Source organism: Camponotus vicinus, unplaced genomic scaffold, assembly GCF_025532165.1.
Source record: "Camponotus vicinus isolate PSW18456_S1 unplaced genomic scaffold, iyCamVici1.0 SCAF_1, whole genome shotgun sequence".
NCBI classification, from domain to species: domain Eukaryota; kingdom Metazoa; phylum Arthropoda; class Insecta; order Hymenoptera; family Formicidae; genus Camponotus; species Camponotus vicinus.
Genome location: NW_028141945.1, coordinates 14,134,245 through 14,146,682, shown reverse-complemented (window position 1 = coordinate 14,146,682; position 12,438 = coordinate 14,134,245). Strand labels below are relative to the sequence as shown.

General features: G+C 31.3%; 1 protein-coding gene across 1 annotated transcript in view; it reads right to left on the bottom strand.

Moving 5' to 3' along the window:
* Positions 1-4,638: 4,638 nt before the first annotated feature.
* LOC145959209 (uncharacterized) overlaps positions 4,639-12,438 on the bottom strand; it is an 88,147-nt gene continuing 80,347 nt past the window's right edge. The window contains exon 10 of the mRNA XM_083077836.1: positions 4,639-5,043. Coding sequence (XP_082933962.1) covers positions 4,986-5,043 — 58 coding nt within the window. The 3' untranslated portion in view covers positions 4,639-4,985. The remainder of the gene's footprint in view (positions 5,044-12,438) is intronic.

Below are 12,438 nucleotides of genomic sequence, written 5' to 3'. Positions count from 1 at the left end.
TTATTCATACATGGATATGTATCATATCAAGGGAATATCAAGTATTAAAGGAAGAAGAAAATTTTTCAATTCTTCCAATTATTATACAAAGGACGTAAAATTATTACTATTAAAAAATTATAATAAATGCATAACAGATACTAAATTACGCGCTGAAATTTACAAAAATACTTTTTTTATTCGATTTATTTATTTTCTCTTTATTTAATCATATTTTATTTCCACCTACATCCGATATTTATATCATAGTATGATCGTTGGCTGCTTTCGCGAAGATAATGGGTATGCGTGGCGCGTGTTACGCTTCTGATGGGAGAAATTCACGGCGTGGCCTCCATATATTTTCCATCCTCAAAACGAGACTGCAGAAAACTAATGATCGACGATTCATCGACCGCCGGGCTGGTGGTGCAATTCCCGCAGAAAATGCGCAACTTCCTTTAACGCAATTCACGATCGGCGGCTTTGCTGATTTATGGATGAAACGCCCCATCTTTCGAATTATGAGGTCCACTTTAGAAACGCCACGAGATTTCCAGGAATTTCCATCGGCCGTTTCTTGTTCTACAGTCTTTACCATGCAATTTGTTAATCATCGAAAACGAATAAAATAATTGTGATTAAATATTTATAAAAGTCAATTCGATTAATTTCTTTTTATATCAATTATAAATTGTAAGTTTATTATGTAGATTTTAAAATATTTAAATTATGTGAATTAGATGTATATGAAAATGATGATAGCGGATTATATTAATGTTTTTTTAAATTATTCAAATTGTAAAAAAGCGCGATTACAACGCAATTTCTAATCATTGAGGAATAATATAATAATCATGAATAAATATTTGTAAAACTTAATTCAATTCTAATATCAATTCAATTATAATATCAATTATAAATTAATTATACAAGTTTTCAATTATTTATTGTTGATATATATATTAAAATGAAGATAGTGAATTAAATTGATTAATTAAAACTAAATTATTCAAATTGTAATAAAAAAATATGAATATAAAAAATGTGAAAGTGTAGAAAAAAATTGACTGAAAAATGTGAAAATATAAAATAATCGAGTTATGTGGCTATAATTGATAAAATTCTTGCGTTCATATAACGTAAGTTATATACGATGTGTAAAAGCGGTACCGTACACAAAATTATCTAGAATCATGAATTTTTTTTCTTGGCATGCCATAAATTTTAAATTCGCGAATACACCTATAATAACTAGAGTTTAGTTGTTTAATGACTGGAACAGCTACAAATTGCCGGATAGTTTGTTAGATGATAGCCCAGTAATGATTATCTCCGATATCGCCCGATTTATATCGATTGAACTCTCGCTTATGTCTTAATGGACAATTATATTATAGGAAAGGTTCTTTTTAAAAATGAGAAAATTATCAGCAACAAGCGCGGAGAGTTGTATTTTTAAATAAAAAATAAAGGTTGTGTGTGTCAAAATAACTTGGAAATAAAATATCATCAACAAAAATATGACTCGTAAAATTTAACGCAATGTAACTATCATATATTCTCGTGTGCGAAAAGTCATTCCTGGACACGGCTATTCAGTACGATAGATCAGTATTAAAGTTTCATGATTAAATAGCAATTATTGCGCGCGGATTCAATCTCGATTTTATCGGAAACTGTCGAATCCGGTTAGTGAGTGCTGGCGATGACGCTTTCAAGAATACTGTCTGTAATAAAACGATCGCGAATAACGGACGGAGTACTTTTTGTTACGCGATCGTCGGCAACTTCACTTTCGATATTACTTTCGTGCCCAACGATGTATCTAATATCATTCGATCTTACCGCGAGAACCGAACACGATGAGAGAGTCTCTTCGCTTTCATCGCACGGATGTAAGAGTCGTGAAACTAGATCGAGCTACACTTTTCCGCACGCAAATGCGTATCTTTACGACACTATATCGCGAGATAAAATCTCTCTATGGGGAATTTTACAATATAATATTTTACTTTCTCTTTTTATCTTTTTTACAAAATCTTTATCTTGCAAAGAATATACAGATCAAATAAAATGGATGGAAAAGATTAAACGTGGTTCCTTGTACAAGTCATAATTCTTTCATCGAAAATATATAACGTTGTATATTGTTATAATAATAACAATATATTAATTAACAATATTAAAAAATTAATTAACAAATTAGCAATTTTAATTATAATAATAAAGTATATAATTTTATAATAATATAATATATAAATATAATTATGTAATATAATATAATATATATAATATAATATAAATATATAATATAATATAATATAAATATATAATTATAAAATAATAATATTATTTTTTAAAGATTATCTGCCGAAAATATATAATATATAAATATTTATTATTAATATTACTTATTTATTTGTAAGAGAATATTAATAAAGAAGACATACTTTTTTGTAAAATTTAATTTATTTGCTTCTTATTTATTTAATCTTTATTTGCTTTTATTTTATTTATTTATTATAAAAATATGTAGTTTCAATGCTGTTTTATTTGATTTGAACAACACCTTATGTACCTTCTGGAGTCGAATTTCTAAAAGAACAAAATTGCATAAATGCTTGGTAAATCAATATTGTGATTTTCTCGTATCGCCATTTTCGAGAGACATTCCTTTTGAAGTGATCTGCAGCAAAAGAGTATAATGACATTTAATTCTCTTGCAAACTGATGTCTCCCTAAGAAAAATAGAAAGATAGGGAAAAAGAAAAAGAAAAAAAAAGTTATTTTTTTATTCTGCTGGAAAAAAATGAAGAATCCGCATTTTAACCTTTGTTAATATACTCAATCAACTGGAGAATGATTGTCTTTTATTAATTCGTTTCACAAGATGTGTGAATATACAAATAATTAAGATATGATATTCAATAATCAAGGATCTTTAAACATTTATGCAAAAAATTAATATAAAAATATCTCCAATATTTTAAATCTTCTGTTTTGTATTTAAATAAAAAGTGTTCCGGAATTCTGGTATTTCTTCGGAAATCTTGTTGCGTTTTTTTTATATTTGAATCCCTAAAGTGAAATATTCAAGAGGGCCCTACTTTAGAGTGTCAAAAAATCGACTCTTTTCTTTTTTTAAATTCCTCTGAAGGTATATCAGTTTTAAAAAACTTAATATAAAAGAACATCTCAAAGATTTTAGATTTTCCACTTCGTAGACGTAAACGCTTCGATAAGTCAAAAGCCATGATAACTCAAGTAGAAACAATATTTCATCTATATACGTTTAGTTTTTATTAAAATAAAGGCGATTTATGACAACCGATTCTTAAATTTTAGGAACGATGCAAAAATGGTAGACGATAGACCACAGAATTCTCCAATCCTCATCGCGCCCAAGTTAATTCCTTCCTCAGCGGTATCAGCCGAGCAATTAATCTTGCCGTATTCCGACCGCGCGTTCACTCTTTGTACATTCCGTCCACGTGTTTATCTACATACATATACACGCATTTACACGAGAGAGTGACTTCTCTCTCGACATCCCCATCTACGACGTTAAGTGAGTGAAGCCGAGAGCGGCGATTCCTACGCTTAAAAATTAAAAAAAAAAAAAGAAAAAACGGCACACGCCTTGCGGTGGCATGGACGTGTACGTGTGTATGTGAGTGTGTGTGTATATTTATTTCCCGTGTCGAGAGTGCGGACCGCTTGCTCTGCGCGTGCGAGGCTTTCTCTGGATCACCCCGCCCACATGAGCGCGCGCTCTATCTCACGGTTACGCTTGTGTGATCGTGTGTGGATCTCGCTCTCGATTCTCGATATAGTCGATTCTTGAAGTCCCGCCAAACCAGCTCCCGGACGGCGGCTCTCGATAATTAAACGTGCCGGTATTGCGATCGCTTCGATTTGGATCGAACGGCGAATGATCTCTCGGACTCGTATTTGTGATCCTTGATCACTGATGGATTTGGATTAAAATTTTGCGAATTTCGAATTACGTAATTTTTAACAAAAAGAAAGAAAGAGAAATTTTCCCATTTTTCATGGCGTTAATTTCAGATTTTAAATTGTTATCATGCCACAATTTTGAGAAATATGAGATTGAAAAATTGCAAAATTGGGCTTTTAATATATTTTAATATATATTTAATATATTTTAATTAATATATTTTTTTAATTAATATATTTTAATATATTTTATTGTATTTTAATATTTATTTTAATATATTTTATTAATGTATGTTGTAGGTATGTAATATTAGAGAAATATTTTACATTTAAAGGATGTTATTAGGACTTTTTCAATTTTTCAAAGAAATTTGTTGCGTTAATTAAGACTAACAAAGTATTCATTATTAAATATAGAGCTCTTGCGGAAAAGTCCCGAATTAAGACATTGAATATCTACGAAATAATTTTTGGTATTGTGTATTCAAAGAAACTGAACAATCTTTTGAATTGTTGAATTGTATATGAATTTCATGTCAAAATTAATAAATTCAAATTTTTTTTTTTGGAAATGATATTTATCCTTTTATTATTTTACATTTATTTTTTCACATTTTAGATTTTCTGTATTAATTATACAGTTTCATACAGAAGAATTGCTCATCAATATTTATGCAAACAAAGGACATTCAGAGAAAACTGCAAAAATACTTTTCGAAAGGATATGGCTGACTCTTCGTGTCGCATCTACTACAGATTTGGCGATTGTTACCAATTTGACACTTTGGATAGCGAAATACTTACTAATTAGAGTCTCGCGTGATATCAAGGTATATTTCTTGAGGATGAAAATCTCGCGCGCGTGTTCTCGTTTTCCATATAAAGAAACTTCACGAGTGCGCTTACCTTCCGGCAAAACTAGCCATCTTTCTTTTCTTGCTTCGCTGAAGAATTCTAATCATCTGCCAAGACACCCGATCTCGCTAACGATTGAATTCCATCTCCGAATCGGATAGCATTCGCGTCAATCTTACGACATTGGATTTTCAAGGAGCGTCTTGAAGTCTATTTCTGTTGAGACTTTCCGCCTGATTTCTCAGCGATCTATAAAATTAAGATTTCTTTAAAAATAAAAATTAAAATAAGTGAAATTCTATAAAAAACATAAAAATTAAAAATTAAAATTAAAATAAGTGAAATTCTATAAAGATAAAAATTAAAATCATGAAAAATGGAAAGGAAAGATTATATTGGACGCATTTATTTTTACATGAGCTTTAATCATTAATTAATCATTACACAACTGCAATATTTAGACCAAGAATTTTCGTAAAATACATAAATAATTTAAAAAAAGATAATCTGATTAATTAAAGTAGATATCAGATTGAAAATGGAGATCAAAAAAGTAAAAAATTTTCGATTAGGGTAGTCACTTCTGATGAAATTATTTTATTGAGTATCACTAATGCCTTTCTATCTGAAAATATCTGTTTCTTCCCAATAATAGATAGATGCATTGCGTTTAATTATTTGCACATCATAATTGTTTAAGAAATATTTATATACATAATTAATATGTTTATACATGCTCATAAATGTACGTACGTAAATATATATTACACACACTTGACAAAAAGAGAGAGAGAGAGAAGAAACAAAGTAAAAAACTAGCGGATGAAAGGTAAACCAACTGCTACGTTTCCGCAGTGGCTGCAGCTGCGGTTCGCTCGAAAGGAAGAGTAAAATGGCAATTAAGATTAGATCACGGGACGAGGTAAGGGAGAATTCCACGCCGACGACGACGGCATGGGGGGGAGGAAGGGCGAGGGGGTGAGCAACGAGAACCCCGCGACCAGGGGAGCTGCCGAGAGATGAGAAGCGAGCAAGATCCGAGTGAAAGTATAAACGAGCCGGTCAGCTGGCCGGCCACGCGCCCTGCCCGCGCATAGACAGATACGCGCGCAACGCGGGTCTATGCCTGCCGCGCCCGCAACGTGCGTGCGCGCGTGGTGCGTCATTAGAAGTGTAACGGCGCGGACTCTTGGAGAGTAAAAAGATCCCCTGGACACTGGCGACTTTTTGCTGATTGATCAAAAGATTTAAAAAAAATTGCGAAAATGGTGACACCAATAAAAAAGTTATATTTATTTAATAAGTTATTTTTGTAACATTAATAATTAGTAAAGAGTTGCATTAGTAAAGAGTAAAAATATTTTGTATATTTAAGAAATTTTTACACATTTCTCTTCAAATTTTCGTAAGGTTAAATTTTTTTTTAAATAAAAATATTAATATAACAAAAAGAAAATCTGAACAATTTAATAATAAATCTTCAGAAATATTTAAATTTAAAATTTGTTAGGAAATTAAAAATCTTTTCTGTTCATTTTCTGCTTTTTTTTGTTTGATTAAATAAACTAAACAAATTTCTCAGAAATATGGAAAATTACCCAAATTTTCACAGATTTTTAATAATTGTATAAAGTAATTTTACAATTATATAAATTTATAAAGATTATAAAGAAATATTTCTACATATAAACTTTCAAAGTTATATGAATTAACAATTGAATTTAATAAATACAAAATTAATCTCATTTGAAAAATAATAGTGGTAGGAAATTTAACCGCCGTTTTCGATTTAGACTTTTATTACCAGATCTCTATTTGAGAAAAATGAAGAAATCAAAAGTGCAACAAGGAAAATTTAAAAAAATATCAATTTTATGATATAGATTGTAGAATAATGATATATTATGATATGATTTTAGAATTAATATTTGATTAATATTTGATGAGATTTAAAAATTTTTTAAAATATTTATAAAATTATTTGTCGAGAGAGCAATTTTAAAAATTCACAAAATCTGTACAAATTTCTTAAATTTTAAATTTATTGTTTGTAAAACTTTGTGTTTAACTAAAAATCAGAGACCCAATTATGAAAAATTGATAGCTTTTAGAAATTTTTTTGAGGAATTGATTCTTTGTATTTTATCTAGATTTGGAAAAGGACAAATGAGAAATATAACAATTGTGTTTCCAAAACGGTCAGTGACATGTGATGCGGATCGAACGAACTGTAAGGTTCGTAAAACAGGTAGAGGGTCGTTATTACTCTGTTTATTCAAATATTCGTTTGATGATCTTTTTTCGATAAAAGAATCTCTTTTGCGGAACGGAATCTTTTGACTGGGAATGAAAACGGGTTAATAAATATTAAATATTTATTGAAAAAACTTAAATTTATTCATTAAAAGAAATAATTTTAATTTTTATACATGATTTTGACAGCAATTCGATTATTAATGCATGTATGTGTATTTCATTTTGCGGATATTACAGATAATTCAGAGGTCATCAGTCAGAACGAGATGACAATAAGGCTAACGTTAATTTTATGTTTTTTAACTGATAGTTAATATTAAATTCTACTTGAATAGATTAATTTGAGCCAATTGCGATATATGCTTTGTGTGTGTTTTGAAGAGAAAATATTTTAAGAGATTGAAGTCATGTGAGAAATGTATCCTCCCTCTTATTAGAGAAGAAAATTATTCGTAGTTATCAATAGACAACGAATATTTAGATAATTATGTAGCGCGAAAGTTTCTATTTAATGAACGATTTTGTTTATTACCAGTCAAACGATCGTTGACGCAATTTCATGAAAGAAAAGGAATCGGCAGAACGTAATAGATGTTTTATATGTTTTCACTAATAATAATTTTTCTATTAAACAATACATTAATATTTTTAAATCTTGAATAATTAGATTTTTCTCTTATTTAATACGGCCCTCTGTGAAAAAACTCAATCTAACTTTATTCTAGATATTTATAAGATACTGAAATAGCTCTCTTTTTTCTTCTTTTTTCTATTTCTTTCGGACAGACAGCAGCGTGCGAGAGAACCCAATTAAATGTCATTATATTTTTTTGCTGTAGATCGCTTTAAAAAGAATGTCTCTCAAAGAGAGCGACATGAGAAAGTAATAAAATATTAATACCAATTTACGCAAATTCTTTTTATTAATATTTCGCTACAATTCTGTTTATTCAATTCGCGACGAACAGATGTTTTGCTGAGTTTTCTACTCTGTATAATTATGAAATTTTCGAAGAGTACACGTGCTTCTCGAGAAACTGTTCGTGTCAAGGAAAATCAGATTGATCAGAGCCATCGGCATATCGAGATATCTTGTAACTCGTCACACTCGTCGATCGGACATGATACCAACTCTCGATTGGTGTAACACTCTTGCCCTCGTCGATTCGCAACGCCACACCGGAACGAATGGACGGTGATCTAGTTTCTACTGATCCGAATCGGGCAATCCGCGCAAACGAGTTCGTCGACTTTCCGTGATACGAGCGACGCTTTGACACACTCGGACAATAGCGCGAAAGAAGCGTTTCCGCCGTTGCACAATGGCGTAATCAAGACAATTGCACAGTTGATGGTCGATTTCTTCTTATTTCCGTGAATTTTTTTACGCGAGCGATGTCTCCTTGTAGATCTATTTTCGAATTCTGCGCGGCGCGCTTCAGGGAGATTCAAATTATGATACCATTGAATTATACTAATATCGATAATTATAATAAAATCGCGTGTTGAAATCTTAAGTCTTATCCGGGTTGAGAAATCTGGCTCTATAAATTTTTAATACTACATTATAGTGTATAGAACAGCAATAGAATGTATAAAATAGCAAAATAGCAAGATAGGTTAAATTGTGCAACGATATGATTTAGTTCTATATTGATTCTAACATCTTTTTTAAATTTCCATCTCGTTGTTTACCGTTAAACCAGATTATTTCACAATAGCAATTAAGATAGCAATGTAGAGATCTAGTTGCAAGATTCTTATTGAAGCTGTACCTTTTATCCAGAACATATTTCATTTATAAAGTTATTGATAAAAATATAATGATGAAGAAAAAGATATGTCAAATCATACAAAATGTAAATTTTATTTAATAGAAACTTGCTATAACTTACTATAAATAATTGTGAAGAATAATACCGTATAATTATAATTAAAATATTAATTACATATATAATTAATATTTATTATATATTATATATTATATATATTTTTTTAATATTTATTATTATATATAAATAAAATATTAAAAGCATGTGATTGCAAGGCATAATTTATTGAAATACATTTTATTGATGATAAATATCTTGAAAAATCTCTTGATAAATCTCTTGAATTTATACATACATATATACATACATACATATAACATATATATTAATAATATACAGGGTGTATCAGACCACTCATGCCAGCCAAATATCTCGAAAACCGAGAACAGCAGACAAAAATATTTCAGACAAAAGTTGTAGGGTTTCAAGTAACGCATTACATAGTAATATTGGTACGACCTCGAATAGCGTTGTCAAAGTCACGTGAAGGTCATCTTAAGTTTCTTAAGTGAAACCCCCTATTTTTCATTACATATTCTTGTAGCTCATCTCGAGGGCTTTTCAAAACATTATAATAAAATGTTTTTTCGTTAAGTATTTTTCGAGTTATGAGGCTTGAAATAATTTCTTAATTTTACATAAACCATAAAATATCTAATAAAATATTCATTTTTTGATTATCTTACCTTAATACTTTTATGTACAAAATAATGAGACGAATCAATTGGTGTAAAGAAAATACTTAGCTGTTTCTAAGAAAAAATATGTAATTTGCAATTAACAATTACATATTTTTTTTTAAAAACGCTACTTGAAACCCTACAACTTTTGTCTGAAATATTTTTGTCTGCCGTTCTCGGTTTCCGAGATATTTGGCTGGCACAGGTAATCTGATACACCCTGTATATAAATATATGTAGGGAAGGACTTGCCACGATCGCGTTAAATCGTTATTTTCGAATTATGTTTGCGCTGTGACCTTATTATTGTAATGCCTCGCTTTTGTGTTTTGATCTCGAATGTTCGCGACGGTTGATCGTTCTTTGGATATAGCCGAGCGTGTCGTGAGTTGATTGGGCCACGTATGAGACCCAAAAGACGGGGTAGGAATTGCGAACCGAGAAGACTCAGTCGTGGCCGAGGAATCATACCTCTGTAATAGAAGCCATAATAAAAGTTTCTTTTTTCTATAATATCCCGCATATTTCCTACATATATAATATTTAATATATAATTATTCATACATAATCTATAAATTATAATCACGAAAACAATAATGTTCGAAAGGAATTTGTTATATGTAAAGTTAATACACTCGTCGACAAAATTATCGCATAGATAATGTTACGTGTCCGGTAGACATCGCGATTCTTTTCTTTCTTCGAAACTGTACAAAACTATACTATACTGTATAAACACATGCGGGTAACCCTTGCAGATATTTGTACCAAGGAAATGAAGAATAATAAATAAGTCTACACTACGCGGATAGTTAGTCGCTATAAACTATAAATTTCTACTAAAATAAAAGCTGTCATAAAATCGAACTGCCGCATATGTTTATAATTGGCACGTCCGGTAGAATAGAAGACCGTTCAAAACTCTAGAAAAAAAACGGATAATTATTTACTTATACGGATCACCTCCCGATTTCAATAATTCTCACATATGTTATCAAGATCATCATTCTGAGTAATGTTGTGAAGGATGTTTTAGTCGGCGGTCATTGTTTATTAAAAAGATATAAGCAAAAGAAGTTTATAAGTTTTATAAGTTCATTAATACATTTATCGAAAGAAAGGTCAATTGTTGCATAATTTCACATAGATTTGTAACTTTCTATGCAAAGTGAAGTGTATCCCGCATCACAAACACGGGTTGGGTTAGGTTATATCTTCCGAAAGTGGAGCCCCCCACAGGGGGGCGGAACATACTGTACCTACTTCCTAAGATGAAGCAAAATTTACTCTTAATGGAGGTCACGATTAAGTGAATTTTGCTTCATCTTGTAAAGTACATGCCTGGACAGTGTGTTCCGCCCCCCTGCGGGAGGCCCCACTTTCAGAAGATATAACCTAACCCAATCCGTGTTTGTGATGCGGGATACACTTCACTTTGCATAGAAAGTTACAAATGTAACATTTTTCGCGCACAAATAGTTTAATAACTCATCATATTTTGTTGTTAAAGCAAGAAACTCGTAGAACTTCACGTTAACTGTACAACAATCTGTCTTGTACTAACTCACCTTTTCTTAAATATTTTCAAAGTCATAAGAAATATCAAAAACATAGAAGCCTATCATTGTTCCACTACCTGATTTCAATATAAGAAAGGTAAACAATGTCAAACGACAACATATTTATATACGGTGTCATAAAATTACATATTATTCATTAGACATTTTTTGTTTATAACTTTTTAATAAACAATGACCGCCGACTAAAATATTCACAATTACTCAGAGTGATGATCTTGATAACATATGTGAGAATTATTGAAATCGGAAGATGGTCCGTATAAGTAAATAATTACCAAAAAGCGATCCTTCTTAGGAATCGCGCCAACGATAAACATATGTACATCTAATCCTTGTAGCAGATATCTGAAACCAAGAGATAGGAAGCAATAAGTAAATAAGAAAAACTAGAGCTAAGGATGGCCAGTCGTCATAACTCAGAATCTCTAAACAAAGATCGCAATCGGAGCCGTCATAAAAAATCTTACGGGTTGATGTTATAGTGCTATATGTGAAGCTACGAAATCGGAAACCCTTCTATTGAAACAAAGGGCCCTAGGCAGACTATCAAAAAAAAAGGGGAAACTAAACAATTTCTCAGACTTTGATAGGCCACCCTTAAGTGCTATCTGAAGCGCGAGAAAACTTTGGCGAGTCATAAATTTGTCAACTAGCTCCCACTCTCTGCTGGATAGAGCTAAGTCTCGAGTCGAAGGGCTCAACCAATTAAAAATCTTAAGAAACGCCTTTCCTCCCAAAAGGCAGCCTCCTTATCCTTAAGAAGGGAGTAATGAAAAACTGTCTTATTCGTCAAAATAGAATCCTACTATCCAGCCAGGAGAAGGAGTTATACACTAGAAACTCGTGAGCTGAAGTCGCGCACATACAGTTTTTTCTCAAACCATTTCGTAGTTAACACGAAAAGTTCGTCAGTTGCCAGTCAAATTTTCTTAAGTGTTAATTAATTCGCCAAATCCGCGAAGTGTAAGTGAGTGAAGTGCTACACTCCGGATCAACCGAGCCATCACTTCTCCAGCTGCGGAACCAGCCATCTGTGCAACTACCGAAGTGCAAGCCCTGTTCCGGTCGATCTCGTTCAACTTTACATTTCAACGTACCCCATAAGTAGTAAGTCTAATCTCGCTATTATTTCTATCGTCCGTTGATTGTCATTTGCGAGACGATCCTTAGATGATTGAAAATCATTAATTCATAGATCTCTAACGTAGTAAGAATGTGCAGAATAATAATAATAATATCGAAGTATTAAGATCTCACAACAATTCAAAATTATCAATAATACATAATATTCCGACA